Below are 27,927 nucleotides of genomic sequence, written 5' to 3'. Positions count from 1 at the left end.
CCGGTAAATTGGTTTAGAAAAAAGGGGAAAGCTTTCGGCTTTCGTGTTGTAGAGTAGATTTGATAGGTCCGCTAATTCGATCGATGCTGTCTACTTCTCCAGTCTTCCGAGAAATTTGATGCCAAAGCATATACTTCTCTGCTACCATTACTCCAAAAACGGTTAACTTCATTCTTTCCAAGCGAATTAGGGCATTTGCTTTCTCCTCTTCTGTGTGTATGATGGAAGCTCTGCAACACAGAGTGGAGTCATGGATTAGAGATCGTGGGAATTGGACTTTAAAGGTTCAATGGCCTACACAATTCACCCAATTCCGATGGCCATGGAAGAACGACAGAGAACAGAGGAAAAAGTTGCAGGAAGAGTACGAGAGACGGAAGAAACAGCTTCACGATCTCTGTCACACCGTGAAGGCTGATTCTGTGTCTGACTTGCAGGACATTCTCTGCTGCATGGTTCTTTCCGAGTGTGTTTACAAGGTAATTCGTCTTTATTTTTCTTGGCTCACTTGAAGGAACATTCTCGTTCACGTATCATGGTATCATGACTGCAAGCAACAGGTGGATTCCAATACTCCTAAGAGATCACAGAAGCAGAGTCGAATTCTACTTAAAATTTCTATACCTTAAATCTGTCATTTTGTATCTCAGAGTTTCCCACCTTTTGTGTGTATAAGCTGTAAATCGCATTTTTTGAAAGAGAAGTAGTTCCTTGTTCATTACGTGTTTAACTGTTCAGTGGGATGTAGCATTAGCGAGTCATGAGGAGCAATCTAGAGATCAGAATACTACATGTACTACGAACTAGAGAGATTCTTAGCTGTTGATCTAATACAACTAGTGAATGCTTTTGAAGTAGCATCTAGTGTTGCAAGTATGGGTGAAGTGCTGAAGCTTTACTCCTTTTCTGGGGTGGGTTAAAGCAGATATGACAAACCTGGCAGACATTTACACGCGTAATTGTGGGTTTTTTTTTTTTTTGGGTGGGGGGGTTATAAAGATGAATTATTTCTGTTTAATCATTTTATTTTTAGGATGATGTCAAATACCTTAAGTGTGCATTTTTAATTACTATGTTGATAAAGGGCCTGTCTAGTGATGCATATGAGATGATGGCACGATATGTTATGGCCCAAAATTGTGCTGAGCTCACCTGTTATTTCTTACAACAGGGTGGCTCATCATAATGTTTTTACTAGGAAATTCTGTCTGTCATATGATGTTTTAATCATCTGATGTACGATGCATCTCCTTGGATACCTTATGTATGCTGTAGTTGGTGGATTATTCTATATGTTTTCATCACATTTCAAAAAAATTGTAAAATTTGAGTGTGCTTCTTACATGGGTCCACTGTAACATGGCAGAGACCTGCATCTGAGGTTGTTCGAGTAGTGAACAAGTTCAAAGCAGACTTTGGAGGACAAGTTGTGTCGCTGGAGCGTGTGCAGCCCTCTTTAGATCATGTACCTCACAGGTGTTCTGATACATTAAACTTTAATAGTAAAATATCTTAGGTTTTTGACTGAATTGCTTCCTTTGCCTGATTTGTTTGATTTTGGCTAAAATTATAACTGGTTGCTAATTCTCCTGAACCAATTAGGTCTGTTCTAAAATTTAAATGTTGTGCATGGTTCTTATCTGTGATGGTGGCTCCAGTTACTTTAGGGAATTGAAAATTTGTGATCTTGGGGTTTAGAAGAATATGTTTTTCTTATATGGATATACACTTAAATGTAACTGTACTAGGTTATCTTTCCACTGATTTGTTTTAAGATTAGATTTTCTATTCAGATAATAACATTAGTTGGTATTGCACCTTCTCTACATGTGACAGTACAGTCTACACAATTGAATAGTGATTCAAATGAAAACATCAGAAGAATGTTTGAAGGGAAAACTAGATGATAATGTTGTTTAGCAGTGTAAGTATGGTGTTTATCATTGCCTTAGCTTGATTTCTTCTCACGTTTTCAGTTGATTTAGCATGCTTACTACCTTAGGTTAGATGAGTTGCCTCTCACTGTCTCTCTCTCTCTGTGCAGCAGCAGACTTTCATTTCTCATTTTCGTTGAAACACTCTTATATCACATTTCCAGCACTTATTTTACATCAGAAATCAGAATTTTTTCTTTTGCGTATACATAATCAATTAAGTTAGGAAATAACGTTCTCTGGAAACTATATAGTGGATAAAAAGAGACTTTAACTGGTCTTTTATGCCCTTTAAACTTATGTTGTTGGTAAAATGCAGATTGGGCCATTTTTTGTAATTTAATCTGGTGTTCGTTAACTAAAGAATTTGAATAATCTGCCTTATTTTATCTCAGTGGCATTCAAGTTTGTCAGCTGACTGGGATGGTTATTTTAGATTCACAACCTGTTCCTCCTGTGGCAGTTTTGGTGGTGCTCTTGAAAATGGAGGAAGTATTCCCTGGAAGAACTGACAAGTTTATGCAGGTCATAGTCTAGTTCTACGACGAAGAGGGAATCTAGGATCCTCAGAGTGTGATTCTATTAAAGAGAGGGGTGGAGTAGGATGAGGAGGGGATACGGGATCATCAATTGCAGGACAAGGAAGGACAGGTGGGGAAGAGGGGGGGGTGGAGTAGGATGAGCAGGGGATACGGGATCCGTGAGACTCAAGTACCCGGCTCGATCAGAGAAAGACTACAACCTGAAACGGGTTATTGGTGAAGATAAGTTAATGGAGAAAAAAAATTGAAGAGGAGTTGAAGGAAAGTCGTGGTAATTCAAGTTTCAAGGAGAAACTTGAAGAGGTGTTGGAGATAATGATGGCTAATGGCGTTTATGAAAAAGGTGGAGAATCTGAAATTGAAATTTGAAGGAAGAGTTTGTTGCTTGAAATTTGAAGGTCGTGGTAATCTGGTCTTTTATGCCCTTTAAACTTACGTTATAGGGTGCAGATTGGGCCATTTTTTGTAATTAAACCTGGTGTTCGTTAACTAAAGAATTTGAATAATCTGCCTTATTTTATCTCAGTGGCATTCAAGTTTGTCAGCTGACTGGGATGGTTATCTTAGATTCACAACCTGTTCCTTTTGTGGCAGTTTTGGTGGTGCTCTTGAAAATGGAGGAAGTATTCCCTGGAAGAACTGACAAGTTTATGCAGGTCATAGTCTAGTTCTAGATTGGAAATGATCCAACAGATGCCAATAATCAGGTTTCAAGGTGAATTAGTAAATTTGGTTGGGCCAAAAAGTAGGATTTAGGTCAAATTAGGGTTAAACTTCGGCAGGACCTAGGGTTGGGTGATGGAGTTATGTCAAGCAACCTAGGGGAACCTAACAGTGTTTGACAGTGTTTTGAGGATGTAGTTCTGCTGGAATTGAAATAAAAGCAAATTAAGTTTGGTTTCCGGATTTTAGGAAACAAGAAGATGAAGGATTCTACAGTTTCAAATGGTCAAACGGGATGCAGCTAAGATGGAGTTTTCCAACGAATTTGGGGTAGATTTGATCCAAATATGTGACACCGCCGATGCTAGGTTTGGTCTGTGCAGGTTCTAGGGTTTGTGGGTGATCTTGAGATGGGGGATGTTAGGGTTTTAGGTTTGCTCTATTTGCTAGAAATTCTTTTTTTGGAATTTGAAGAAATTAGATGGTTATTTTCATTCATAGGCCGCAATGGGGTATTTATAGTTACATTCTGAGTAAATCCTACTTTGAGTGGGATAAGGAAATATAAACAAATAGAATAGAAAAAACAATCTTAGATATTAGGAAACCTAGTCTAACACAAAATATGAAACCAATATAAAGAATATAAGAAAACAAAAGATATAACTAAAAGAGGAGTCTACTACAATTAGGAAACCTCAATCATACTTCCAACACTCCCCCTCAAGTTGAGGCGTGGACATCACACATGCTCAACTTGGCTAAAATAGTATAAAACATCTGTTTAGGTAAACATTTGTTGATCTTCAAACTTCATTAATAGCTTATAGATTATGTTTGCCTTATAGACTTCCACTTGCTTTGTCCTCATCTCAACTGCAACTTTCGGTTTGCAGGGAAGAACACCCAAGAAAGAGGTACGCCAAAGAAAGATGTAGAATCTTCAAATGTTGAGAAGACCAAATTTCTGCGCAAATCTGAGGGAAAATATATTCTTGGGGTAACAACTGCTAGAGTACAACAGGAAAAGTGAAACTTTAGATATGTAGCAATGTTAGATCTTTAAAGGGAAAATGTGCCAAGTAAAGGGACAATCTCAAAAAACAAGGAAAAAATTGTCAAGATAAATGACAATCTCCAAAGGTAATAGAGATCAAGTTCTGTAAAGGTCAAACACCAAATTTTCTGTAAGGCTGATCTCCAAAGGGAAGAAGTCAAGGTAAAGGGCAAATCTCCAGGGGTAACAGAGATCAAGTTTTGCACAAGTCAAAAAAGTCAGATGTATGGCAATGTTAGATCTCCAAAGTGGAAGATTGCCAAGGTAAGGGACAAATTTTGGAAGGTAACATAGATCAAATTCTACACAAAGAAGTCTAAAAGTGATAGAGATTAAATTTTACACAAGGAAGTCTGAAAGAAAGGCATTCGAACAATGGCCTGAAAAATACAACCCATTAAGCTGAGATTTTTATCCTCATTTAAAGAGAGATGAGGAGCATTGTGAATTTATATCCTTTGGCTCTCCAAACCATGGATATGTCATCTTTTAGGGGAAAATATATAGATGATCAAAAACTTGTCTATAATCTTCTTTATTATCCTAATTTTGATTTTATTGCAAGGAGAATCGGTTAGTGTCAAATGATAGTGTGATGGTTCTTGGCACATGAGCCATGCTGCTGAACTGTTTAAATTTGAAGCCCTACCAACAGGTACTTCCATATGGGGTACATTAACGTATCCACTGTTGCACTAGAGTGTAGGTACCCTCACAGATAGCTTACCTGGAATCAAATTTTGATGCATGCTGATTGCGTGGTCGTGGTTGATCCAGAAATATTTTTCAGGGCTGGGGTTAAGGATGAATGCCAGAATCATGGTTGTTCTTATACAAGGCCAATTTGGGAGGTGATCCTGACTCTTTAGGGCTGGAAGTCTTTTGGTTCCTGAACTTTGGCCTGCTTGACGGAAGGATTGATCATGCCTTTGTGCAAGGGGGATTGTCCATTTTTACGGCATATGTAATGTACAAGAAGAATTGGTTGAGACAGAATGGAAATCGTGCATGCATAACAAAGTTTGTGATGAGTGTCTTACTCGTTTTCTTATTGAAGATGACTAAAAAAAGCAGGGTTTGTGATTTTAAGGCCACTTGCTATTGAAAAATAGCTGAGTAACTTTTGGTCTCCTAATGGAAATTCCAACAGTCAATCTTCTTCCATTTAAATTGAATTATTTATTTCATGTTAATTGAAATATCACAATCTCAATCTATTTCTGTTTAAATTGATTTGATATTCCTGTAGATCAACAAAAATGATCTGAATAACTAGATGCCACATTCCTTCAGGGTCTTGAGATTTTAGCCAGATTTCAAGAGTTTAGCTTTCCAATGTTCCTGGTCTTATTTCCTCGTGTTTCTTCCTGTTGCAGGTATCTGCTAGCAGAAGCAGGAGACACTTTATTTGCTTCTTTCATCGGAACAAAGCAGTATAAGTAAGTATGTCTTTTTTCAACTTTCTGCATTTAAAAAGATTCTTAGAAAATATTGACATTTCTTCCGCTATTCTTTCAAGGGATGTAATGGCTGATGCTAATATACTGCAAGGTGCCATATTTCATGAGGATACAGCAGAAGATATTGAAGAGAGTGAAGTTGCTGAATCTGAACACCTGCAAGCTAAAAATGAAGAAAATCAAAAGAAGCCACATCAGTCGAAGCCCAACCACCAGAAAACTAAACCCAGGCCTGCTGCTCATCGGGTAAGATCACGTTCCTTGACAAACCTCCTTCCCACAACCCAAAACCCTCCTCTACAACCCACAACACCCCCCCCCCCCAAAAAAAAAAAAAAAAAAGAGCGAAAAAAGAAGAAGGAAATAAAGGAAAAGAAATAGATTTTGGTGTTCTCTATTTTAAGTTAGAGGGCATTTGGGCATAAATAAATCTGATTAGTGGCTGCTTTTTCAGTTCCAGTAGGATTTGTAATCCTTGTTTTACTCATAATCAGTCCTTTTTATTTTTTATTTTTTTAACTCCTTTTCTTTTTTATTTTCCTAGTTTGAATTTGAGGCTTCACAAGTTTCTGTGAAGCTCCACAGCATACTGTGGGCTCATTTTCTCTCTTCTTAAATGCTGAGTTCTATTTACAAGTTTATTTGCCAGTATTCTACTTGTTTGGCCAATGATTTAATTGAACAAGGGATCACAAGCCCTAGATTTCTTTAGGGATGCTTCCTTTGTTGCCACAATCTTGTATCAGTGTATGTGCACATTGTTATTGGTTGTAATCTTTAGGTTTGAGACGAATGTCATGTAGTTGGCATTCTTGATCCCAGTGTTGTATTCTGTGTATTATTTTCTGTTCCATTAAATTTATATTTGATCAATAAAATAATATGTTGTGTTTAGGGATTCTTGGCTCGTGCAAAAGGAATACCAGCACTGGAATTGTACAGACTTGCGCAGAAAAAGAACCGAAAGCTTGTCCTATGCGGACATTCTCTTGGTGGTGCAGTAAGTACAGTAGATCTTTTTCACTGATGGCTATTTAATAACCAAAATTTTCTGATGTTGTATGTTTGGAAATGTAGGTAGCAGCACTGGCTACTCTTGCCATTTTGAGGGTTATTGCTGGTGCTTCATCAAAGGAAAATGAAAAAGTTCAAGTCAAGTGTATCACATTTTCCCAGCCCCCTGTAGGGAATGCTGCTCTGAGAGAGTAGGTTTCCTGGCATATCTCCTGTGAATTTTTTTGGCCTATTTATTTGTTTCCAGAATTCCAGATCAGATGGTGCTAATGACAGCATACGAGTTGTTATTTCTTCTACTTGTCATAGTGATTCATTGATAATTTGGGTTCCCTTTTTTAACTCAATTTAATTTTGTACTTTTTTTTATTTATAACTTCCAGTTATGTCCAAAAAAAAGGATGGCAGCACTATTTCAAGACTTACTGCATTCCAGAGGATTTAGTGCCACGTATACTGTCTCCTGCTTATTTTCATCACTATAATGCACAACCATTGCAATCATCTGCTGAATTGGGAACCAGCAGCCCATCGTTGGTAAGATCTGAAGATAGGTTTGAGGGGTCAAAAACAGTTAAAACCAAGGAGAATGAGGGGGAGCGGCTTGTGCTGGGTTTAGGACCAGTGCAAAATTCTTTCTGGAGGCTTTCGAGGCTTGTGCCCTTGGAGAGTGTTCGAAAACAGATCAATAGATTTACAGGACAAACTGAACCAACAGAAAAAATTTTAGGGTCTTCTGATGTTGGCTTGACATCAACAGATGATGAAGTTGCACCTCAGTCTCTTGAGATCCAAGAGGGATCAGATGGAATCTCTCTTAAACCTTTATCTGATACAGAAAAAGATGCACTTGATGAAGCAAAAGCTAGCAATATTGCGGGAAAGGGCAGTAGTACTATTGATAATTCTGCGGGATGGCGTAGAGTTCCATACCTTCCTTCTTATGTTCCGTTTGGACAGGTAATTATACAATCTGATATTTTCTTTTTATTGTCATGATTTATTTCATTGGGCTTGCACAAATGGTGGATTGAATAGCTTCTGCTTTTGAACAATAATAAACTTTTTTTGGGGTGAAAGAGCTGTATTGTTGCTTATCTTGGTTTTTGTGGTTTTAGCATTAGTTTGATCTAATACTCTGATTGACCTCTTTGACTTGCACACTTCACCTGTTTTAGTTGTCCCTCCTCCCAACACCATGTCCAAACTTCCAACTATTACTCTTTTGATGCCTATAAAATTTGAAGATGTTGCCTGCTGATATTTTTAAGATTTTAAGTTTGTACTTCATGTTGAAAGAAAAACACTAATAGACTCACTGGTTGACCTAGTAGAACTGTGGTAGGCTTTCCTTGTTGTGCTTTCTTCTTTCTAATGTGAACAAAAATCTAAGAGAATCTGCAGTTTAGAAAGTCAGAGCAGAGATGATGAAGAGAAGAAGTGGTGGAGGAGAAGAGGTGGAGAAGAAAGAAAGGAAGATCAACTTGCTTGGAAAGAAGCTCCCTGCAACTCTAGGCTAGACTCTAGAATCGCAGGCGCTACATTTATATAAAAAGATTACATAAATCTGCATAGAATATTCTGTCCACCTTTTGAAAAATAGAAAGATTGAAAATAGTATATTCTACAGCTCGTATGAAATCGGATCTAAATCTAAGTTTTCTAAACTGATTACATAGAAAATATGGAAACATATCAGTGCCATATATAGCTTGCAACACCTATCTGGAAAACCAAGCAAGTAAAAGTGAAAGGGATATCATTTAACACTCCCCCTCAAGCTGCAGGATACACACTGGAGAGTGGCTGGAGATTGCTGCTGCAACTTCTATGGGTGTAGCGGACTAGATAAGTCAGAGAGGTTGGAAAAAAAGGTTGCCAGAGAGGAAGGAGGAGAAAACTTACCTTTTCGATAGGGAAGAAGACTGTCAGAGAGGAACCACATGCTGGAGATTGCCGCTTGTTTTGCGAAGAAGAGGTTCATGAAGACTGAAGAATGGGTTTTGCGATTTTAGATTTAGTTTTTTTTTTTTGGTAAGTTGATCCCATTTAGTGCTGATCAGAATTTTAGTGTATTTGCAGTCAATTGATTTATTTAGATTAGGATCAGGTAATTTGATAAACATCAGCCCTTGATATAGTAATATTTATATAAAAAATAAAAAAAAGAAAAGGCGGATGCTTGGCTGGCAAGGCATCCAAGGCGCCTGCTTTATTGACATCACATAACATGAGTGACGCTTAGACATGTCCAACCTCAACTGAACACCTAGGTGACGCCTTGATGACTGTGATAAGCTTGTAGTTTATCCTCCCTTTCTGATAAGCAGTAGCATCAGGTTCACAGGTGGGAGTAAACTTCCCATTAAAGTCCAAAGTTTGATAGTTATCATGTAGTGTGTTAGAATATTGAGGGAGGGTGAAATCCTTTTGATGCAACTGATGGATATTACAACAAATATCGAAACACTTGCCATCATTACCAACCTTTGGATGTGTCGCTCTTGCAATGTTCCAAATGAAAAAACATTTGTGTTATAATATTGAGAGGTTGAAATCCTTTTGCTGCAACTGATGGATATTACAACAAATGTCGAAACACTTGCCATCATTACCAACCTTTGGATGTGTCACTCTTGCATTTTTCCAAATGTCAAAAACATTCTCAAGGAGGAGGTAACTCTCAATGATAGCAGCTGCACTCGAGTTGAACAGATATCCCATTAAGAGGCATTTTTCTCATGTGTCTTGAGCTGGACTAGCAGTAGTGGGTTTCACATTAGTGCCATGCAGATGGCTAGCAAGACTAGTTGAACCAACCGTTGGTGCAGTAGATCGAGACCACTTCAGGTACTTGGTCCCTTTAAGCTTGATAGGTTTCATCTGAACAGAGAGAGTCACGCTGATGTATAATTGGACCCTCGTCCACTTTGAATGAATTAGTAGATCTGATAGACATAATTGCTGATCAGAAAAATATGAAACTGAAAAAAACATCTCAAAGATACTTCACCACAAAGGAGTTACATGATAGATTGGTAAAAAAGACCATTGGTGGGAAAAAGTGCTCAATGTCAAGGGGAATAAGCCACAGAGAGCAACCAAAGGTTGAAGAGGGGTAATGGAAGGGGAGTGGAAGAGAGGAGCCTTGCGAAAAGGAGGCGGAAGCTGTGGAGGCTTGGCAACAGGGTGGTGGACCTGGTGGTCTTTTGAGGTTGAGGCAGAAGTGGATGTGGTGGTTTGGCGGTGAGAGAGAGAGAGAGAGAGGAGGATGGTGGTGGGTGGTCTTGTTACCTCCCCCCCCCCCCCCAAAAAAAAAAAAAAAAAAAAAAAAAAAAGAAAGAAAAAAAAGAAAAGAAGAAAAAAATAAATAAAGAGACAAAGAAAAATAAAAATAGAGAGAGAGAGAGAGACAGGAAGGCAATCAGGTTGGCCAGTTTGTTTCTCAAACATCTTCTGTATTGAGTCCTAAAGCCATCGGCTTTGGTACCATGATGAACATTCTGAGAATCTGACTTATGTCAGAGAGACATAGACAGCCTTTATTTATCTTCGAGATGAATACTAGAGAAATAAAAATACCTGATATGGATATTTCAAATATTATCTTGCGGAAAATTCTACCCTTGTACCCAGAATTACAACAGTATTGTATACATATATATGTTTGAATATCAATGTATAAGTTAAGGGCTTTATATGAGTGTATCATGTATGCAATAGGCAACTTTAGGGTTTTACTTTGATGTTGCGATTTCCAGCAGTCAGAAATGAACTCTTATTTACACACTTCTTTCATAAATCTAAAGTAGGCTGGGAAGCAAGTTGTAGCCCCAAATGACACTTAATACTCCTTGATATGGAGGTTTGAGTTCAAGAAAAAATATCCCACATCTTATCGAGATCTCAGCCCAATTCACATTTTTTGAAGGGCAAGATTGCGCTTGAGTGCTTGACTAATTGCAAACATTCTTTTTCCAGTTCCTGTTGTCAATGGTATTCATGGTCACTATTTGAAAGAGTCAGAATTTGGGAGCTACTTTGTAGAGGTATTCGTATGCTAATAGTTTATACATAGTGCTAACAGAATTATTTTTTTTACTTCTCTAATACATCACATTATGTGTTCATATTATAAGGCGCTGAAGCAAAAAGGGGTTCCTTTTTTTTGGGGGAGGGGGTGTTTAGTAGATATTTTTAGTCTGAATAAATCATCTCATGCTTTTGGTGCTGAGGTTTCTACAGATTCTGCTTGTATACTTGTAAACTTGTCTAGAAATAACCATGCTATTTTTGATATACTCCAGCTTTATCTCTTGGGCAACTCTTCAGTTGAATCACTCTCTGATGCGGAGTACTCAAAATTAACATCGGTATGAACTATAAACTGCAATAAATGTTATTTCAGGATTTTCTCTCTCTAAACTAGTGTAATTCTCAGTATATCATGTTATTATCAATTTCTACCAGCAGTAGCAAATTACAGAAATTTGTAGGTGCTCGCATCTTATTGCTTTCTACTTGCAAAGGCATTTGCAGGTGAGGTCTGTGCTCTCAGAACTGAGGGAACTATTTCAATCACATTCAATGAAGTCATATAGGTCTCGCTTTCAAAAGTAAGAGTTACTATTTATTGTACTCTGGAATTTTCTTAGGTTTCATCTAGTTCTGCTTGATGTTATTATCATTGAGCATTTAACCTGGTGAGTCTCTTTGTCATTGACACTGTTAAATCCTTTAAATTTATGTCTTGGTTGGTTGGGCAACTTGCTTGTGAAGATATTGTTTCATTGTTTGTCCAGGCTAACAAAGGTTTGCCTGATAAGAAATTTCTGTTCCATGCTTTAGTTTTTGACCCTGCTGGTCCTTGTTTTTTCATTTGCTAATGTTTTCTGCCAGATGAGAGGTTTTCGGGGAAGGCTTTTATTAGTTGGGATGATGATGTTTTTATTACTGATGCTTCAGAAGCATTAGTTTATAGGTTGTAGGGACTGTAATATTGTGGTATCCGCAAGTTTCAAGTAGTACTTTCTTTCTGTACTTTTTTTAATGGATGGAGAGATTTTTTTTATTAGTCATTCAGTGTTTGGAGTTTTCCCTTAGTAATCCTTTTTATTGCATCAGACTAAATGACAAAGAAAGAAAATTCGACTCTTTTGCACATGATGTTGATTTACCATAGACATTCCAATAGATATTCATATTCTTAAATTAATTTGTTTAAATCATCTGCCAAAGGTCCAAATGCATACTAATAGTGACTGGTTTTCCTTTTTGAACCAGAGAGAAGTAGGGGAAAAAGTAGAAAAACAGAGTTGCTTGGTCAAAGAGGCAGATGGTTCTTAATATGTCTTATGAACATTTATTATCACTTTTTTGGAAGTGAAACAAAGCATTTCCCTGTTATTGAAAAGAGATTTGATAGAAAACCTTCTCAGTTGTTCACTGAAAACTATTTGTTAAAAAATAAAGAAATAACTGTCTTATTAACTTATTTAAAACAAAACTCAATTCAGCTCAGCCTTATCACAACTAAATGAGGTCAGCTATCTGGTTCTTTTACTCCAGTCAACTGACCAAAGCTATATTTGTTATTATTCATAGAACTATTTTCTTAGTTTTTATAATATGATAAGAACTCCAGTTTTAGAACTTTATCTGCACTTTCTCATTCTTGCAGAATCTATGACTTGTGCATGTCTGTCAATGCTTCTCCATTCTTGGGAATTGAGCAGTTACCACAGTTCCCACATTTGCAACAATGGCTTGGTCTTACAGTTGCTGGTGCTGTAGAGCTTGGCCATATTGTGGAGTCCCCTGTTATACGCACAGCTACATCTATTGTCCCTCTGGGTTGGAGTGGTATTCCAGGTGCAAAGAAGGAAGAACACTTAAAAGTTGATATCACTGGTTATGGATTACATCTCTGCTCATTGGTTCAGGCTCAAGTGAATGGAAACTGGTATTGCCTGTTTCTCCTTTAACATCTCGTTATTTTATCTGCTAGGTGTTCTAAGATTGTGAAATTATAATAGTGATCCATGGCTCAATAGAATGCTGTTTCATGACCTGGTGTTATCCAAACACAAATGAAGATGTAAAAAGTAAGTATTTGGTATAAACAACTATAGGATGGGATGATGGAAGACCCTAGCAGGTATAGACTGAATACAAAGGGATTCTTTGCACTGCAATGTTATCAGAAAAGATAAATTTTCGCTTTCTGCTGCATAACTTATTCCTAATGTACCTATAAAAAGTTCAGGTGGTACTATACTAAAGGTCTCATAGTTTATTTCAATCCATTATCCAGTTGAATCTTAAACTCAACTTGATTTAGAGTCTGGAGTCTTCTTATCAAAAGTTACTACTATAATTTGGATGCATATTCGTCACCCGAGTATTTTAATAACATTATGAGCACAAGGGAAAAGCTAGATGATTAGAGAAGCGTTGTGGTCCCAATTTATAAAAGTAAATGAGATATTTAAAGTTGTAATAGCAATAGAGGTATAAAACTGATGAATCATACTATGAAATTATAAGAGAGAGTAATGGAAACCTGTTTGAGACAAGAAACTGCGATTACGAAATACGGAAACCAATTTGTCGAATGATTTGAGAAATCTTGACTTATGTTTGTGACATAGCAGGCCTTTATTTATATTAGTAATGCGGAAAGAAGAAAACAAATATTCCCAATTTAAGATTATTACAATATGATACCCTAATAGACAATCCTATCCTTTCTAACTAATATTACTGTATTACAACACTTTCCCTCAAGTTGGTGCATGGATATTGATTATACTCAATGAGCTAGTAATATGATAAAAAACTTTGGTACTCAAGCTCTTTGTAAGTACATCAGCCCTTTGAATATTAAAGGTGACAAAGGAGATATGGATCAGCCCTAACTTGATCTTTTCCTTGATAAAGTGCCTATCAATCTCCATGTGCTTGGTCTTGTCATGTTGTATTGGATTATGGGCTATGCTGATTGCTGATTTACTGTTCGAGTACAGCTGTATAGGTGTCTCAGAATCTGGTCCAAGCTCTTGATGTAGTCCCTTCAGCCATAACACTTCACAAATACCTTAAGCCATTGCTCTAAATTCAGCCTTTTCTCCGGACCTAGCAACCACTGCCTACTTTTTACTCATTATTAAGTTGCCTCCCACATAAGTACAATACCCAGAGGTAGATCTTCTATCATTAGGACACCCTGCCCAATCCGTATCTATGTATGCATCAATCTTCAAGTGTTCATGAGAGGAAATTAGAATCCCTTTTTCTAGAGTAGCCTTTGAATACCTTAAGATTTTGTAAACATCATCCATGTGTGAAGAGTAGGGATCATGCATATATTGACTTACAAGACTAATTGCAAATGTAATGTTTGGTCGGGTATGAGACAACTAAATCAATTTCCTTACCAACTTCTAATAGCTTGTTTCGTCTATTGGTTCTCCTTCCTTTGCCTTCAAGTGTAGATTGGGCTTGATTGGAGTTTCAGTTGGGTTGCACTCCAACATTCCAATCTTAGTCAACAAGTCAATAGTTAACTTTCTTTGAGAAAGAGAAATACCATTAGTTGAATATGCCAATTCTAGACCTAGAAAATACTTGAGTCTCCCACATCCTTGATCTCAAACTCAATTCTCAAAATTTTTTTAAGGCAGAAATCTCTTTATCACAGCTTCCCGTGATAACAGTGTCATCCACTACTAGTAACATAGTCATATAGGCTCCGCCTCCTTGATGACATTGCTCTATTTATAGCCAATGTACACCATGGCTTTGTGAAATCTCCCAAACCAAGTCCTGAGAGACTGTTTTAAACCATACAAGGCTCTCTTTAACTTGCAAACTTTCTCATGAGTTTCAGAAGTAGCATATCCAGGTGGTACATCCATATACACCTCTTCTTGAATTTTTCCGTTTAGAAATGGATTCTTCACATCTAGTTATTGTAGACTACATCTTTGGTTTACTGCACATGAGAGAACTGATTGAACTGTATTCATCTTGGCAATTGGGGCAAATGTCTCATAATATTCTACCTTGTAAGTTTGACCCTTGGCTACCAGTCTTCCTTTGTACCTTTCCATGGTTCCATCTACCTTGTGTTTACCACAAATATCCACTTGCACCAACAGTCCGCGCTCCCTATAGGCAAAGTCACCAGTTCCCGAGTCTTGTTTTTTTTCCTAAGCTCTTATTTCCTCATCCATTGCTTCCTTCTAGTTTGAGTGAGTCAATGCCTCCTACTATATGTTACGCGAAGAAGTAGAGAACAAAGAGGAAATAAAGCTTTGAAACTCTGGGGAGAGGGACTCATACGAAAGAAAGTTAGAAATTGGGTGTTTGGTATATGTATGTGGCTGTTTCCTTAATGCAATTGGTAAGTCTAAAGAAGGGCTAGAAGATGGTTCAGAAATCGACTCGCCAAGAATAGTTACTTCGGTACTCGGAGCAGGAGCCTCCAATCGGCTAGGAACAATAGGGGGACCTTCTCTTACTAATCGCAGTTGACATCTTTAGAGGTGATGTTAGAGTTGTTTGTTGCTCCCCTTGCACATCATTGTCTTGGTCCATCAGTTGTTCTTGTCCAGTTACTCCATCTTCCAAGGGGGGTTCATCTTCAGGAATGTTAGGTGGAATATTTAAAGGAGGGACAAGGACTGGAACCTCTTCACTAGTACTCTCCCCCATAAGAGGTGTGGGGGCAAAAAAGAAAATTTGTTCCTGGAACACAACATCTATGGAATCATTCATGTAACAGTATGGAGGATCGTAACACCTATAGCCTTTCTTGGTTGGATGAGTAACTCAATAACCAAGGAAAATGCACCGCAACCCTTGTGGGTCAAGCTGACCATGTAGATGCTGGTTTTGGGCAAAAGCTCCACACCCAAGTATACCTTAGGGGGTACAGTAAAGGCTGCTGTCCCTAAGAGAACTTCAAGAGGATAACATTGTTGTAACACTTAGGATGGCATAAGGTTGATGAGATAGGCCATAGTGGGTATAGCATCCCCCCAAAAACGAATCGGGACATTCATGGTAAACATAAGGGAGAAGGCAACCTCAAGGTGTCTTTTCTTGCATTCGGCAGCTCCATTTTGAGGTGGAGGTCAACTCACCTAGTTTGATGGATAATCCTATGGTTGGCCAAATAATAGGGAAGCTCCCCACCCGAATACTTGGTCCCATTTCCAGTTTGCAGAATTTTTAGTGTAGCCCCAAATAGGGTAATAATCATTTTGTGAAAAATTTTGAAACATGAGAAAATGTCATTGTTTTGGTGGAGTAAGTAAACCCACATGGTTCTAGTGCAACAATCAGTAAAAGTAACAAACCACCAATAATAAAAAATAAAAACAATACCAGATGGGCCCCACAAATCGAAATAAATAATAGAAAAAGGAACAGTATTGCGGTTACCTGAAATTGGATAAACAACCTAGTTTGCTAGGCTAAAATGCAAGCATCAGAATGAAAATCATTTAAATTACAATGCTTCACTAAATTAGGAAAAAACTTTGATAAAACGAGTAAGGGAATGTGGCCTAAACAATGATTCCACTGTGATAAAGTGAAAAGAGAAAGAGAATTGGAATTGGAGACTATAGTTGAAGTTGATAAAGACTTGTCCAGCAGATAGAGCCCCCCTTGATGTTTACCACTGCCAATCATTTACCCTGTCTTGAGGTCCTAAAACACACAGTAGGAAGGGAGAAAGGTAATTTTGCAGTTCAGATCACTAGTAAGACTGCTAATAGACAGAAGATTAACAGAGAATTTAGGAACATGCAAAACAAAGAATTGCTTTAGAGAAGGAGAACAAATGATGGAACCTTTTCCAAAAACAAGAGAAAGATATCTATCAATAATACGAACGTTATGATTCAAAGGAACAGAAGAATATGTATGAAACAAAGACGGAGACCACTTATATGATCGGTTGCCCCAAAGTCAATTATCTAGGAGGAATGGCTCGAGGTGACCATGGCAGAAGCGACATTGGCACTAGAAATCGGCGTAGAAGAAGATAGGTCAAGTATGGTCATCAATTGATGAAGGTGCTGGAGCTCGTTAGAGGAAAGAGGAGTTAGAGCACTTGATTCTTCGAGATGGCTTGATGGGCAGATGATTGATTTCTACTTTGATTTTCATTCCTTCCTCCACAGGAATTAGCTGGACAACTATGCAATTTCCACTTGTCCTTAGTGTGACATTCCTGGACGCAATAATCACATTTGACTGGTGTATGGGAAGAATCACTTGTACGGGTCTGGTTGCCTCCTGTACTAGCCTCCAACGCTGATCTCTTTGACATTTGAGTGTGCACCATTGTTGTTCGAGTGTTATCATCAGTGTTAACTATAGCATAAGCTTGCTTTAGAGATAGAAAAGGCTCCTGTGAGAAGATTTGAGCCTTTGTTTGATCATACTCAATATTCAGTCTGGCCAAGAAATCATACACGGAAGTTTATCTTCCCACTTTTGATAGGCGGTAACATCAGCAACACAGATTGGAGTAAAACGCCCGTAGAAATCATGGGTTTGATAGTAACCATGAAGAGTATTGTAATACTGAGATAGAGTAAGTTCCATTTACTGCAATTGATGGATTTTTTGCTGAATCTCGAAACATTGTGCATCTTTTCCCACATTGAATAGGTTTCCTGGCAACTTTCCAGATTGTGGCTGTATCAGGAAGAAGGAGACAACTTTTTGCAATGCTTCAATGGAATTAAGAAGGAATCCCATAACTAAGTATTCATCAGTCTCCCACTTCTCTTGTGTTGTATTAGGAGAGGATGGATTGACATAAGTCCCATGAAGATGACCTGTAAGGCCATGAGCCCCAACCATAAGAGAAATAGATCGAGACCAACAGAGGCAATTAGTCCCATTAAGTTTAACAGTGTTCATATGGAATGGGGAGAAATCACATTCCCATGAAACTGGAGTTTTCTCTAATCCAGATGTACCAGAAGAGGCGGAGGTTACTGAATCAGAGGCCATAGCATGGAATCACACTGAAAATTAATCCAAGAAATAAATCACATCATTAATACATAAAAGGAACCCTTGGTAGGAGAAAAAGTGCTCACCACCAAAGGAGAAGAGCCATAGGTGAGTGAAAAAGGTTTTAAAGGTGAAAAAAAGAGAATCAAGGAGGATCGAAGGGCTTAAGGGTCTTGCACTAGGGCTGTGATAGCTCTAGGGACCTTTGCAAGAGGTGGCAATGGCCCTAGAGGCAATCGCTGGCTGGCTGGAGGCCTGGGATGGCCAATGACAACCCTAGAGGTGGCTTCTAGGGCTATCACTGGGTGAAACAGAAGCCGGCGCGAGGTGTTGACACACCTAGCGACCTCATGATAGGGAGGGGATGGCTCTTGGGCTGTCGCTGGGAGAAGGGAAGGCTGGCAGGAGGTGGTGACACCCCCTAGACTTGCAGTAGGTGGCGACACCCCCTAGACTTGCAGTAGGTGGCGACACACCCTAGACTCACAGTGGGAAGCGATACCCCTAGGAGTGATCGCAGGGAGGATGGGTGGCTGGCAGTGGTTCTGAAGATAATACCATGTTGAATGATTTGAGAAATCCTGACTAATGTCCGAGTGATATAGCAAGCCTTTTATTTATATTAGTAATATGGAAAGAAAAAAACAAATATTCTTGGTATGGGATTATTACAATTAGATACCCTAACAGACAATTCTACCCTCTCTAGCTATATTACTCACAATTTAACTGGGCAAGACTTATTTGCACCTCCATTCATTGGGTGGTCACCAAGGTGGCACCAGGGTGTTTGCCTTTAAAGTCATGCTTGACAACATGCTCTGATATAACCATATATGTGTCTTTCTATTTTCATTAACGTGTTCATGGTGTGAGTTTGTTCTGTAAGTCTCATTTGTCTGATGAGATCACATTTTTGGGTGCAGGTGTTCAACCACTGTAGAGTTATTGCCCTCAATGCCACCTTATTCTTCAACTCTTGGATTAGAGTCAGAATTACAAAAGATACGGGTCTTAGTTGGACCTCCACTCAAAAGGCCCCCCAAAATCAGATAATGGTAGATCCTTTGGCTCCAGGTTTTCCTTCAGTTGATTCAGAATCCATAAATCCTCTTCCTGGAGAAAACTGCAATATAGGATCACTTCAGGACAGTGGAAGCATTCGCCCTGAAGGTTTAAATGGTTTTGTCATATTCTGTACAAGTGATTTCACCACCGTCTCGAAGGAAGTTCATGTCAGAACTCGTAGAGTGAGATTAGTTGGTCTTGAGGTATTATTCTTTAGGTTTTTCATTAGTATTCTTGTATATTTGACCTTGTGGAATTTCATAGCTTGGTGGGCAGCAAATTGACTCATGGATTGTTTTAGGGTGCTGGCAAAACTTCTTTATTTAGTGCTATCCTGGGCCAGGGCCAGGGCCGTTCTCCCACCACCTGTGCTGAGGGTTTCCCTCCTGAGGTCAATAATCGAGACGGAATTGCTCGTGGCGTGTGCTATTCAGATTCAGCAGGGATAAATTTGCAGGTACTTTTTCCTTCATTGACCAGCTTTCTGCTTCCCTTCTGCCTGTCAGAGTGACAATTGCCTTATACTTAGATACATATCCGTTAAGTAAATGGCATTTTTTGTTCGTTTTAATTTTAGATATTATGAACACTAACCTTTTACCCCAGGCATCAGATTTGCACAGGAAAACCTGAGTGGTTCTAATCATTGAGTTATCTATTTTGGTACCAAATCAACTTTTACTGGTGTGAACTGTGAACCTTGACTTTCTGCATGTTTCATCAATAAATGTGTTCTTCCATTTCACATTTATTGAGGATACTGTTGAGTCGTATGTGCTCATTTATTGATAAATAAATAAGGACTTAATCGATTCAGGTTTCATGTGTCAGGATTGGGTTGGGTGTATTGGCTAGCTTGTAATCTGCCAATATAAGGAGGATGTTTGAGGTATTGGCCATTGCTTCACTGGGATCTCAGTGTTGATTGGTCCGTATTGCAGGTGACAGTTTCATTTGATTGTTAATCAAGAGTATCAGCAGAGCTAATTGCAAAACAGAATTAGGTGAAGTAATATGCCTGCAGTAGTCCCCACAGAATAGAAAAAGGTTCAACATGCGTCATCTTACCACCCAACTGGCTGGGAATATGCTCGGAAATTGCACTAGCTTGGCTATTGAAAAAAAATTCAGCATTTGGTGGAAAGATGTCCTGGCTTAATATTAGGCCTTTTGACAGTCTATTTTATTTACGATATGTAGATCTATATTGAATAGGATTAAGGCTGGTCATCCTGGATTACAATTTATAAAGTTGGGGTTTTAGGGTTTTTAAGATTTTGGAGTAGTTTCTTGGGGTCAACAAAATAGGTAATGGTGGTTGGGTGGGGATGAAACATGGAGAGAAGTTAGATAGCGGTATTTATGGGATGATATTCGAAGTTTGGGACAATTTTAATGGCTAGATTGGTGCAATATAAATTTACAGTTTGGCCTTCTTTGGGAATTATCTAACAACGACAGCAAGCTTTGTCCCAATCAAGGATCGGAATCTCGGTTTCAAGACCAGTTTCGACCAGGCCAGAAACCAGATGTGGTGGTTTTGACCGAAATTTTAGTCGAAACTTGGAACTTTCCCCAATCAAGTTGCTACAGCAAGTTTTGTCCTTTTTTGATGGTTTTTTCATCTGATTTTTTGCCTACTACCTATTTAAAGCATAATGAACACAAAGGAACTGATATTTTGTTAAGAAAGATCAATGAAAAGTTATCATTCAAGTATACTAACACATGAGAGATTCCGAAAAATACAAACTTTGTAAAATTGAGCAACACATGATCATAGTTCATTGTCATAGACTAAAAATGTATTAATCTCATAGCCATACAAGATCATTTAAGCCATCAATTAAGAAAAAAAAAAAATGGGAAGTTTGGAACAAACCTTGCAAAAATCTTTCAGAATCCCCAAAGGAGGAGCAGATGGTGTGGTGGAAGGCAAAGGAGTGACTGAAATTGGATGAAAAATGTGTTGGAAGCACAAATAATCAGCAAAAGAGGGGGTTTGTTTGTTTGTTTTTTTTTTTTTTTTTTGTTGGGGGTGGGGGGTCAAACAGCCTTGGTGAAAGCTGTGAAACTAGTCGGTTCGATTCACCTCAGTTTTCTAAAATATCGGGATTTCGGTCAAAATTTGTACCTTGTGTTTCAATCACCTCTATTTGAGGCCATATTAGATTCAACTATACAAGGCCTATACTGTGCATATCCTTTCTCATCACTTTCCTAAGGTTATCTTAGGTTTGCCATTAGTTCTTCTAATTCCTGCGATCTATAAATAGGGGCATTTAAGGAAATAGGTTTTGGGAATTAGAAGATTACAAGAATAACTGGAGTTGTAGATAATTCAACTTACTGTTGATGAAGATTTCTTGAACAGCCATAGAAAAAATTTTGAGGGAAACTCAAGTTTCGACTAGGTGAAAATGGAAAGCTGTGGTTGTATCTAAAGATGTTACACAAGTGCATGTGTCGCAGTCAAGTAATATATAGTAAGTATCGATTCCCACGGATAATTTTATCTTTGACTTTCAATGTAAAAGGAAAAACTGATTTAAACAAGATTAACAAGATTGATTTGTGATTGATGAACTAAATAAACAAATGACATGTAATTAAACTTGAGAACCTAAAAGGAAAATATGCAATAGATGGACCTTTAATGAATGATATGAGTGTTGGGAATCAATTTCCCTTCCCTTGAATTTATAATGCAGATACTATAGCAATACTACAGCACAAAGTATATCAAGACCCTGGAATGAAATGACATAATGGCATTTTCCAATCCACATATGCATTAGCTTCCTAATTCGAAATCCTCATATTCCTATGGAGAAATGAAATGAGAATGCAAATTATACCCAATTCCAATCATGGCAATGTGAGGCAAGTGAGTATTCCTACCCAACCTACTAATTAACTAAATCCAACTAATTAACTAAATCCAAATAAAGATTAAGCTAATCCACGCCATTCAGCAATCATCTAGACTTAATTAACTTTCCAGTTAACTAAAATCACATCCATGAAAAGTCAATAAATGAAATTAATCAATAACTAACATGCTGAATTCATTGATAATAGATTGTACTGCAGTAAAACTAAAGAACACTGAATAGTTACAACTCAAAATACAGGTTTAGGTACTCTTATCATCCCAACACAGTAAGAAGTAGAACTTAGCTCATATCAGAATTCAAAAGCACAGAAATATATATAACCATCAACATCGTTCAGCTAGAGTATGAGAAAATAGAATTATAAAACTGAATAGGAAACTAGGAGATGCAATGCTTCCACATGAGCTCCAGCTTTCTTTTCTAGCAGGTCTCTTTCTCCAGCAGCTCTATTTCTTTCACACGAGCTTAGCTCTTCTCCTCTTTTCCCTATTCTAATCGCCTCTTTCCATTCTTGTCGCAGCCCTCTCTCTCTTTTCCCAAAAAATTCCCCCAATGATAGGGTAGAAATCTGGACTGTAGGATTAGAAGATTCCCTTATGATATCCAGGGCTGAGAACAATCACGTATTTACAAGAATAAACTCCCCTTTAGTTAGCCCTTTTTAGTCATTTCCATGTGAACTCAATCTGAGAATATTCTGTTCCGTGATGCTGCAACAATCTCTACAGCAAAGTGAGAGGACTTGTTCTTCTTCTATTATGGATCTTCACCTATAATGCCAAGAGAAAGAAGGTTAATTAAATTCATCCATTAACTGAAGAGAAATTCATGCAAGAATGACATAAAGGACCTTTACAAGATTTAAAATGTTAAGACTCACTAAAACAACATCTAATGACAACTAACACTAAAACAAAGATAAAATACTCTTAAATCAAGCTATCTTAAGTATAAAATTACCAAACTTAGCTCTATTTCATAGAGTTATCAAAAGCCTAGGTGGGAAATTGGGAAATTTCAAGGAAACTTAGGACTTTTTTGTGCAAGTTTCGACATGAAGTTTTGACAGGTTTTAGGGAGTATTTTAGGGTGGGACTCTGTATTTAAGCTAATTAGAGTATAAAGAACACATTGACTGTATTTGCTAAAAAAATCAATGTAGATATGTCATTCAATGTACATAACATCAATGTAGAGTTGTCCAAGAAGTACACTATAAACTTAACTACTTAAGTACATAACATTCAATATATCAAATACAAAATAACTGACAATAAAAGGAAAATACAATTCAGTGCTAAGAGGAGTGCCACGGTGGATCCATCCTGTGAGCTGAGTAGTACTATGCCTGTAATATCCTCTCCTCCAACCAACGAACATAGACATCCCATGACATTTTATGCCTATGGTTGTCAAGGTAATTGACAACGGTTACTTTATTAGTCCCAGGTTTTCACGAAATTTGAGAATTTTTTTCTTATGAACCAGTTGGGTTGAACCAGGTTTCGACAAATTTCGATCGAAACTTGGGATTTTTTCGGTCCCCTAGTTTTCGTTTAGAGGTTCCCAAAATGGGAAATTTCAGTCCTAAGTTCGCAAGTTTCGACTGAATTTTGTTCTATGTGAGCAACAACATGAATGATACAAGAAACCATTGGGAAAAAAGGAGAACTTAGAGAAGGAATAGCAATTTTCTATGCACTGCTCAACAGCATCAAAACTCTTGTAAAAAAGTCATATTCATTGATCAAATCATCTTTAATTGGTGGGGTGGGGGGATGCACTACACACACACAAATATATCTATTAAGTATCCTAATCTAGCTCAAGCACTGACTTAAATACTGAAATTAACTACTAACTAATGTAGATACCGAATTTGATTGATCAAAACAGTACCCAAATAGGACCTTTTCACAGGGAGTCAATTGCAAATTTGATGGACTTAAGGTGAAACAGAGTTTAGATGGGAAAGAGGGCTGAAACTAGAATGGTATTATAACGGGCTGAATAGATTTTCAAATAGGGGCAGAATTATAATGAAGAAAGTGACAATAACAATGTAACATGTAACACCCGGGTTTCACACCGCAAGGTGGATCGATTGGATCGAACACCAACCTACCTTGATCAAACACAAGGGTTCTCCAAAGAGGAGGAATTCTAGCAAGCAATTTGATTTCTATTCATAAGTTGTCTTTTCATCTCTTACATAAAGTCTCTTATATAGCACTCTAAAGAGACCAAAACAATAATGGAAACATCCAACCACTACCCAACACAACCTACTATAAACATTAATGGAAACATCCAACTACTACCCAATACCACTAGTCAAAACAATAATGGAAACATTCACCTACTACACCCCTCCACTAACCAACACCACCTACTAGCTCCTTTTGTTGACTTTTCAAAGCTAGACTTGGGCTTAGTTCAAAATAGTGGGCTGATCTTCTCCCACTAAAGTAATCCAAGCCCATGAAACCATGGGCTCATTTTATCCCACTACAATAGTCCTAGCCCATGCAAGCCATGGGCTGTTTTGGATCATATCCTTAGGCTTTGATGGGCTTGACCATTGGGTTTTTCTCTTTTTTGTATATGCTGCCAATCCTGCATCACTAACTCTTATGCTGGCATTGCCCCCACTTTATGGGCTAATAAATTAGGCTTATTACATTACTAAACCCAAAAGTAAGAAGCTTGATGTCTACAGAACCCACCTAGGGGCCAAAATTAAATATTTCAAAGCTCAATTTACCTTTTTGGATATTCTTAATCTCTTTAGGATCTTGAAGTTAGGCTGGTTAAGTTCCTAATCCTTTCAAGCAGTTGGGGTAATGATGCAAAAATAATGTTATCAAGGACAACTTGCAATAAACATAATAAAAAACACTTGGAGCGCCAATTTTTAAAACAATTGCACACCATAGCTATGCTGGTTCTCAGCATGAGACCCCTGAATTTCCTCTAAGAATTGTAAACAATCCTGAAATTTGTAGCAAGTACTGGGTAAGGAGAAGGATTGAGTGTGAAGAAGAGAGAACAATTGGAGTTAAGGGTTTGGCTATGGAATCCACCCATGGGCTAAAATTAAGTATTTCAAAGCCCAGATGCCTTTTGGACATTCTTTACTGCATCAAAGCCACAATAGAGGGGTGCCCTTTATTGCGTGACATCATAATACTTGTATTCATATCTTACATCTCCAACACATCCCCTCAAGCTGGATCATACACAAATCAAAAGAAAGCTCAAGCTTGGAGAAATAAGACTAAATTTGAACGGTAGCATCAGTCTTGAACCATGTAGTTCTCAGATGCCAACGAGCTCCAGACAGCATGTCATAAATCTATATCTTCCGAAGAACGACAATAAAACATAGCACCTAAGGCAACATCAAACACACTTCTCAAACGTGGTGGTTGATTTGGTTACATGGTCTTTACTCTTCACTGCTTCTTCAAGTTTGGTGGGAATTTCTAGTACCATTTTCCAAGAAAGTTTGTACTCAAGGCATTCTTAGTTGTGGGTTGCATGTTTCTAATTTTATCTAATTTCATTCCATTTATTTTTGGGTGAATATCTTCTTCAGTTAATTTGTTGGGTTCTGTGTGACAGGAACTGAATTTGGAGGTCACCCATTTTAGGGATGAGTTGTGGATGGGAGTGCGTGATCTTTGTAGGAAAACTGATCTGATTGTTCTTGTGCATAACCTGTCACACAAGATACCACGGTATCACCATTCCAATGATTCACAACCACAGCCAGCACTTGCCCTTCTGTTGAATGAGGCTAAAGCACTAGGAATCCCTTGGGTCCTTGCTATAACAAACAAATTTTCCATCAGCGCACACCAACAAAAAGCAGCAATTGGATCTGTTCTCCAAGCATACCAAGCATCTCCAAGCACAACTGAAGTTATCAATTCCTGCCCCTATGTGACACCAACTGCTGCTGTCAGTTCTCTGTCATGGGGTACAACAGATGACACAGATTCTAAGGGGATGGCGGGCGCTCAAAAGCTTATTCTTGCTCCTATTAACATTGTTCGGATGCCTTTCCAAAGGAGACCCAATGTTCTGCCTGTGGAGGGTGTAACTGCTCTTTGTCAGCTCATTCACCGTGTGCTTCAGAGCCATGAGGAGTCTTCATTACAGGTAACAGAATTAACTCAGCGACTGTATTAGGAACTAATAAACTCCCCGTTTAGAGGTTTCTTGATGAATCCCTTACAGGTGTATGGATTTTGATTAATAAAGATTCACCCGTAAGAAATTAGGATCACAAATGAAGTGAGGATTCTTCATGAAATTCTTATGGGTGCGCGTGGATTTTGATTATAAAGACTCATTCATGGGAACACAAATACAGTTCCCTTTAGAGGTTTTTTGATGAATCCCTGACTAGTGCATGGATTTTGAGGGACTTGCTGATTATAAACATATTCCAGTAGATTGGATTTCTATGAATAGTATGTGAACCCATTGTGTTGATCTCCTCATTTGGAGCCTCAACTGTAAGCGGTTTGCATCTGTGCCTTTTCTGTAGAAATGAGTTTAGTAGATTCTCATCCCACAGTTGATTTTGGGAGTTGGTCAACATGTGATTCAATTTTTAAAAGTACAGTGTCTTTTTGTAGGAACTCGTCAGAGAGAGACTTTTGATGGAATCAGCAAGAGAACAGGCAAAGACAGCTAATGCAATCCGAGATTCGCAGGGCAAGGGAAGTTCTATGACAGCTGCCGCTCTTGGTGCATCCCTTGGTGCTGGCCTTGGCCTTGTCTTGGCAGTTGTCATGGGTGCAGCATCTGCCTTGAGGAAACCCTGAGATTAGTAGTTCGACATTTCAGTTTTGTTTACTCGGTTTTGATTGGAGACGAGCAGCGTTGATTTTCCATACTGGAGAAGATATACAAGATTTGTCCTATGATTTTTCTTAGCTAAGAGATCTATTGTACATGGTAGCTGAACTCAATGTCATTAATGCAAGTGTAATATCATTTATTCATTTCATTCATGGACTTCTGTACAGGCAAATGTCTTTCACTCTGTTGTAAATTTATGAGTTGGTGCATTTATGTGAAGGTCCAGGTTCATGTGTTATATAATATTGTTTTGGAGGTGGCATCCTACTAGGAAGTGTCCTTTAGGACTTGCTGAAGACATTAGGAGAAGCCATTGCGTTTCGATTGCCTTAGACTCCTACTCGAGCGGAATCTAAAGTTGCTTATGTGCTATTATATGAGTCATGATGTTAAGATGGATGAATGGAAAACTATACGAACAATAAAGCAAGGGATACTCATACTAGAGTTGGTTTGGTAGTAACTGTAGTATGTGATGAGCCATAAATAGGTCATTTGAGGTGGCATGACCATGTCGAATGAAAGCGTTTGAATGTTTTGGTATAGAGGACTGATTTAATCTAGATTGAATGAATTATAAGAGTTAGAGGTAGATTTTAAACAATTCAAAGAGAAATGACATGCATAGCTGAAGTCTTGTTTCTAGTATGATTTTGGATAAATGACCATTTCTAGCCATATATTTCCATTAAAACAAAATCAATTACAAGGATATTTAGATTGTCTGCCATCATCCTTAGGGTTTCTTTGTCCAGAATCATTCAAAATGGAAAGAAGGGAGAATGATAGATAGATTGTCCTTGGTCCTCTGTATCTTCATAGCTAGTTGGATCCTGAAATGCTTTCAATGTGCCTTTTGGATGCCCATTTCATTTTCTTCCTTGTGTTGGTTCAGACAGAGATGCTGGTATTTGTCGAAGTATACGAGTCAAACCAGATTGGGATTCAGTCAGATGGAACTGGTCTATTTTGTCGAAGTATACAAGTAATGAAAATACCACTGAAAATGGAAAAATGCCCTCAAAATGATCCCAGAAAGTGAAAAAATGACTTTGGTCATCGCAATGCACTATGTCTTTCTCACAAGCTTGTTTTGGATCAACATGACGAATTTCATCCCATTCTATCCTTGGACCTTGAATTATACCACATGTGCCACCCCATGTGCCACCACATTGGCAAGGCCATTCATTATCTTGATATTAGGACCGCTTAAATTTAGGCCACATGTTGATAATGTATAGTGCATTAAATTATATGTTTCAGGGATTTCAAATCCGAGATTTCGCATATATTTTAAACCATTTGGTTACTTTTGGTAAACGATTTTGCATTAATATCAAGAATCATGTGTATGAATTATTTTGACAAATGAAATTATTT

General features: G+C 38.0%; 1 protein-coding gene across 1 annotated transcript; it reads left to right on the top strand.

The window, feature by feature from the left end:
• The first annotated feature begins 33 nt into the window (after positions 1–33).
• On the top strand, positions 34–27,341 carry LOC149019140 (lipase class 3 family protein). Its single transcript, XM_089153202.1, is given in 15 exon segments — positions 34–479; positions 1,367–1,476; positions 5,573–5,635; positions 5,716–5,902; positions 6,552–6,656; positions 6,734–6,861; positions 7,054–7,630; positions 10,978–11,043; positions 11,210–11,286; positions 12,351–12,632; positions 18,634–18,749; positions 18,752–18,978; positions 19,077–19,232; positions 25,297–25,836; positions 26,319–27,341. Coding segments are annotated over 15 exon segments (3,084 nt in total). The 5' UTR covers positions 34–218; the 3' UTR covers positions 26,508–27,341.
• The last annotated feature ends 586 nt before the right edge of the window (positions 27,342–27,927 follow it).

The sequence above is a fragment of the Hakea prostrata genome, chromosome 4 (assembly GCF_041222555.1).
Source record: "Hakea prostrata isolate BN-2017 chromosome 4, UWA_Hpros_2, whole genome shotgun sequence".
Lineage (NCBI taxonomy): Eukaryota > Viridiplantae > Streptophyta > Magnoliopsida > Proteales > Proteaceae > Hakea > Hakea prostrata.
The sequence above is the reverse complement of the archived record's forward strand: the minus strand, read 5'-3'. Positions and strand labels throughout refer to the sequence as shown.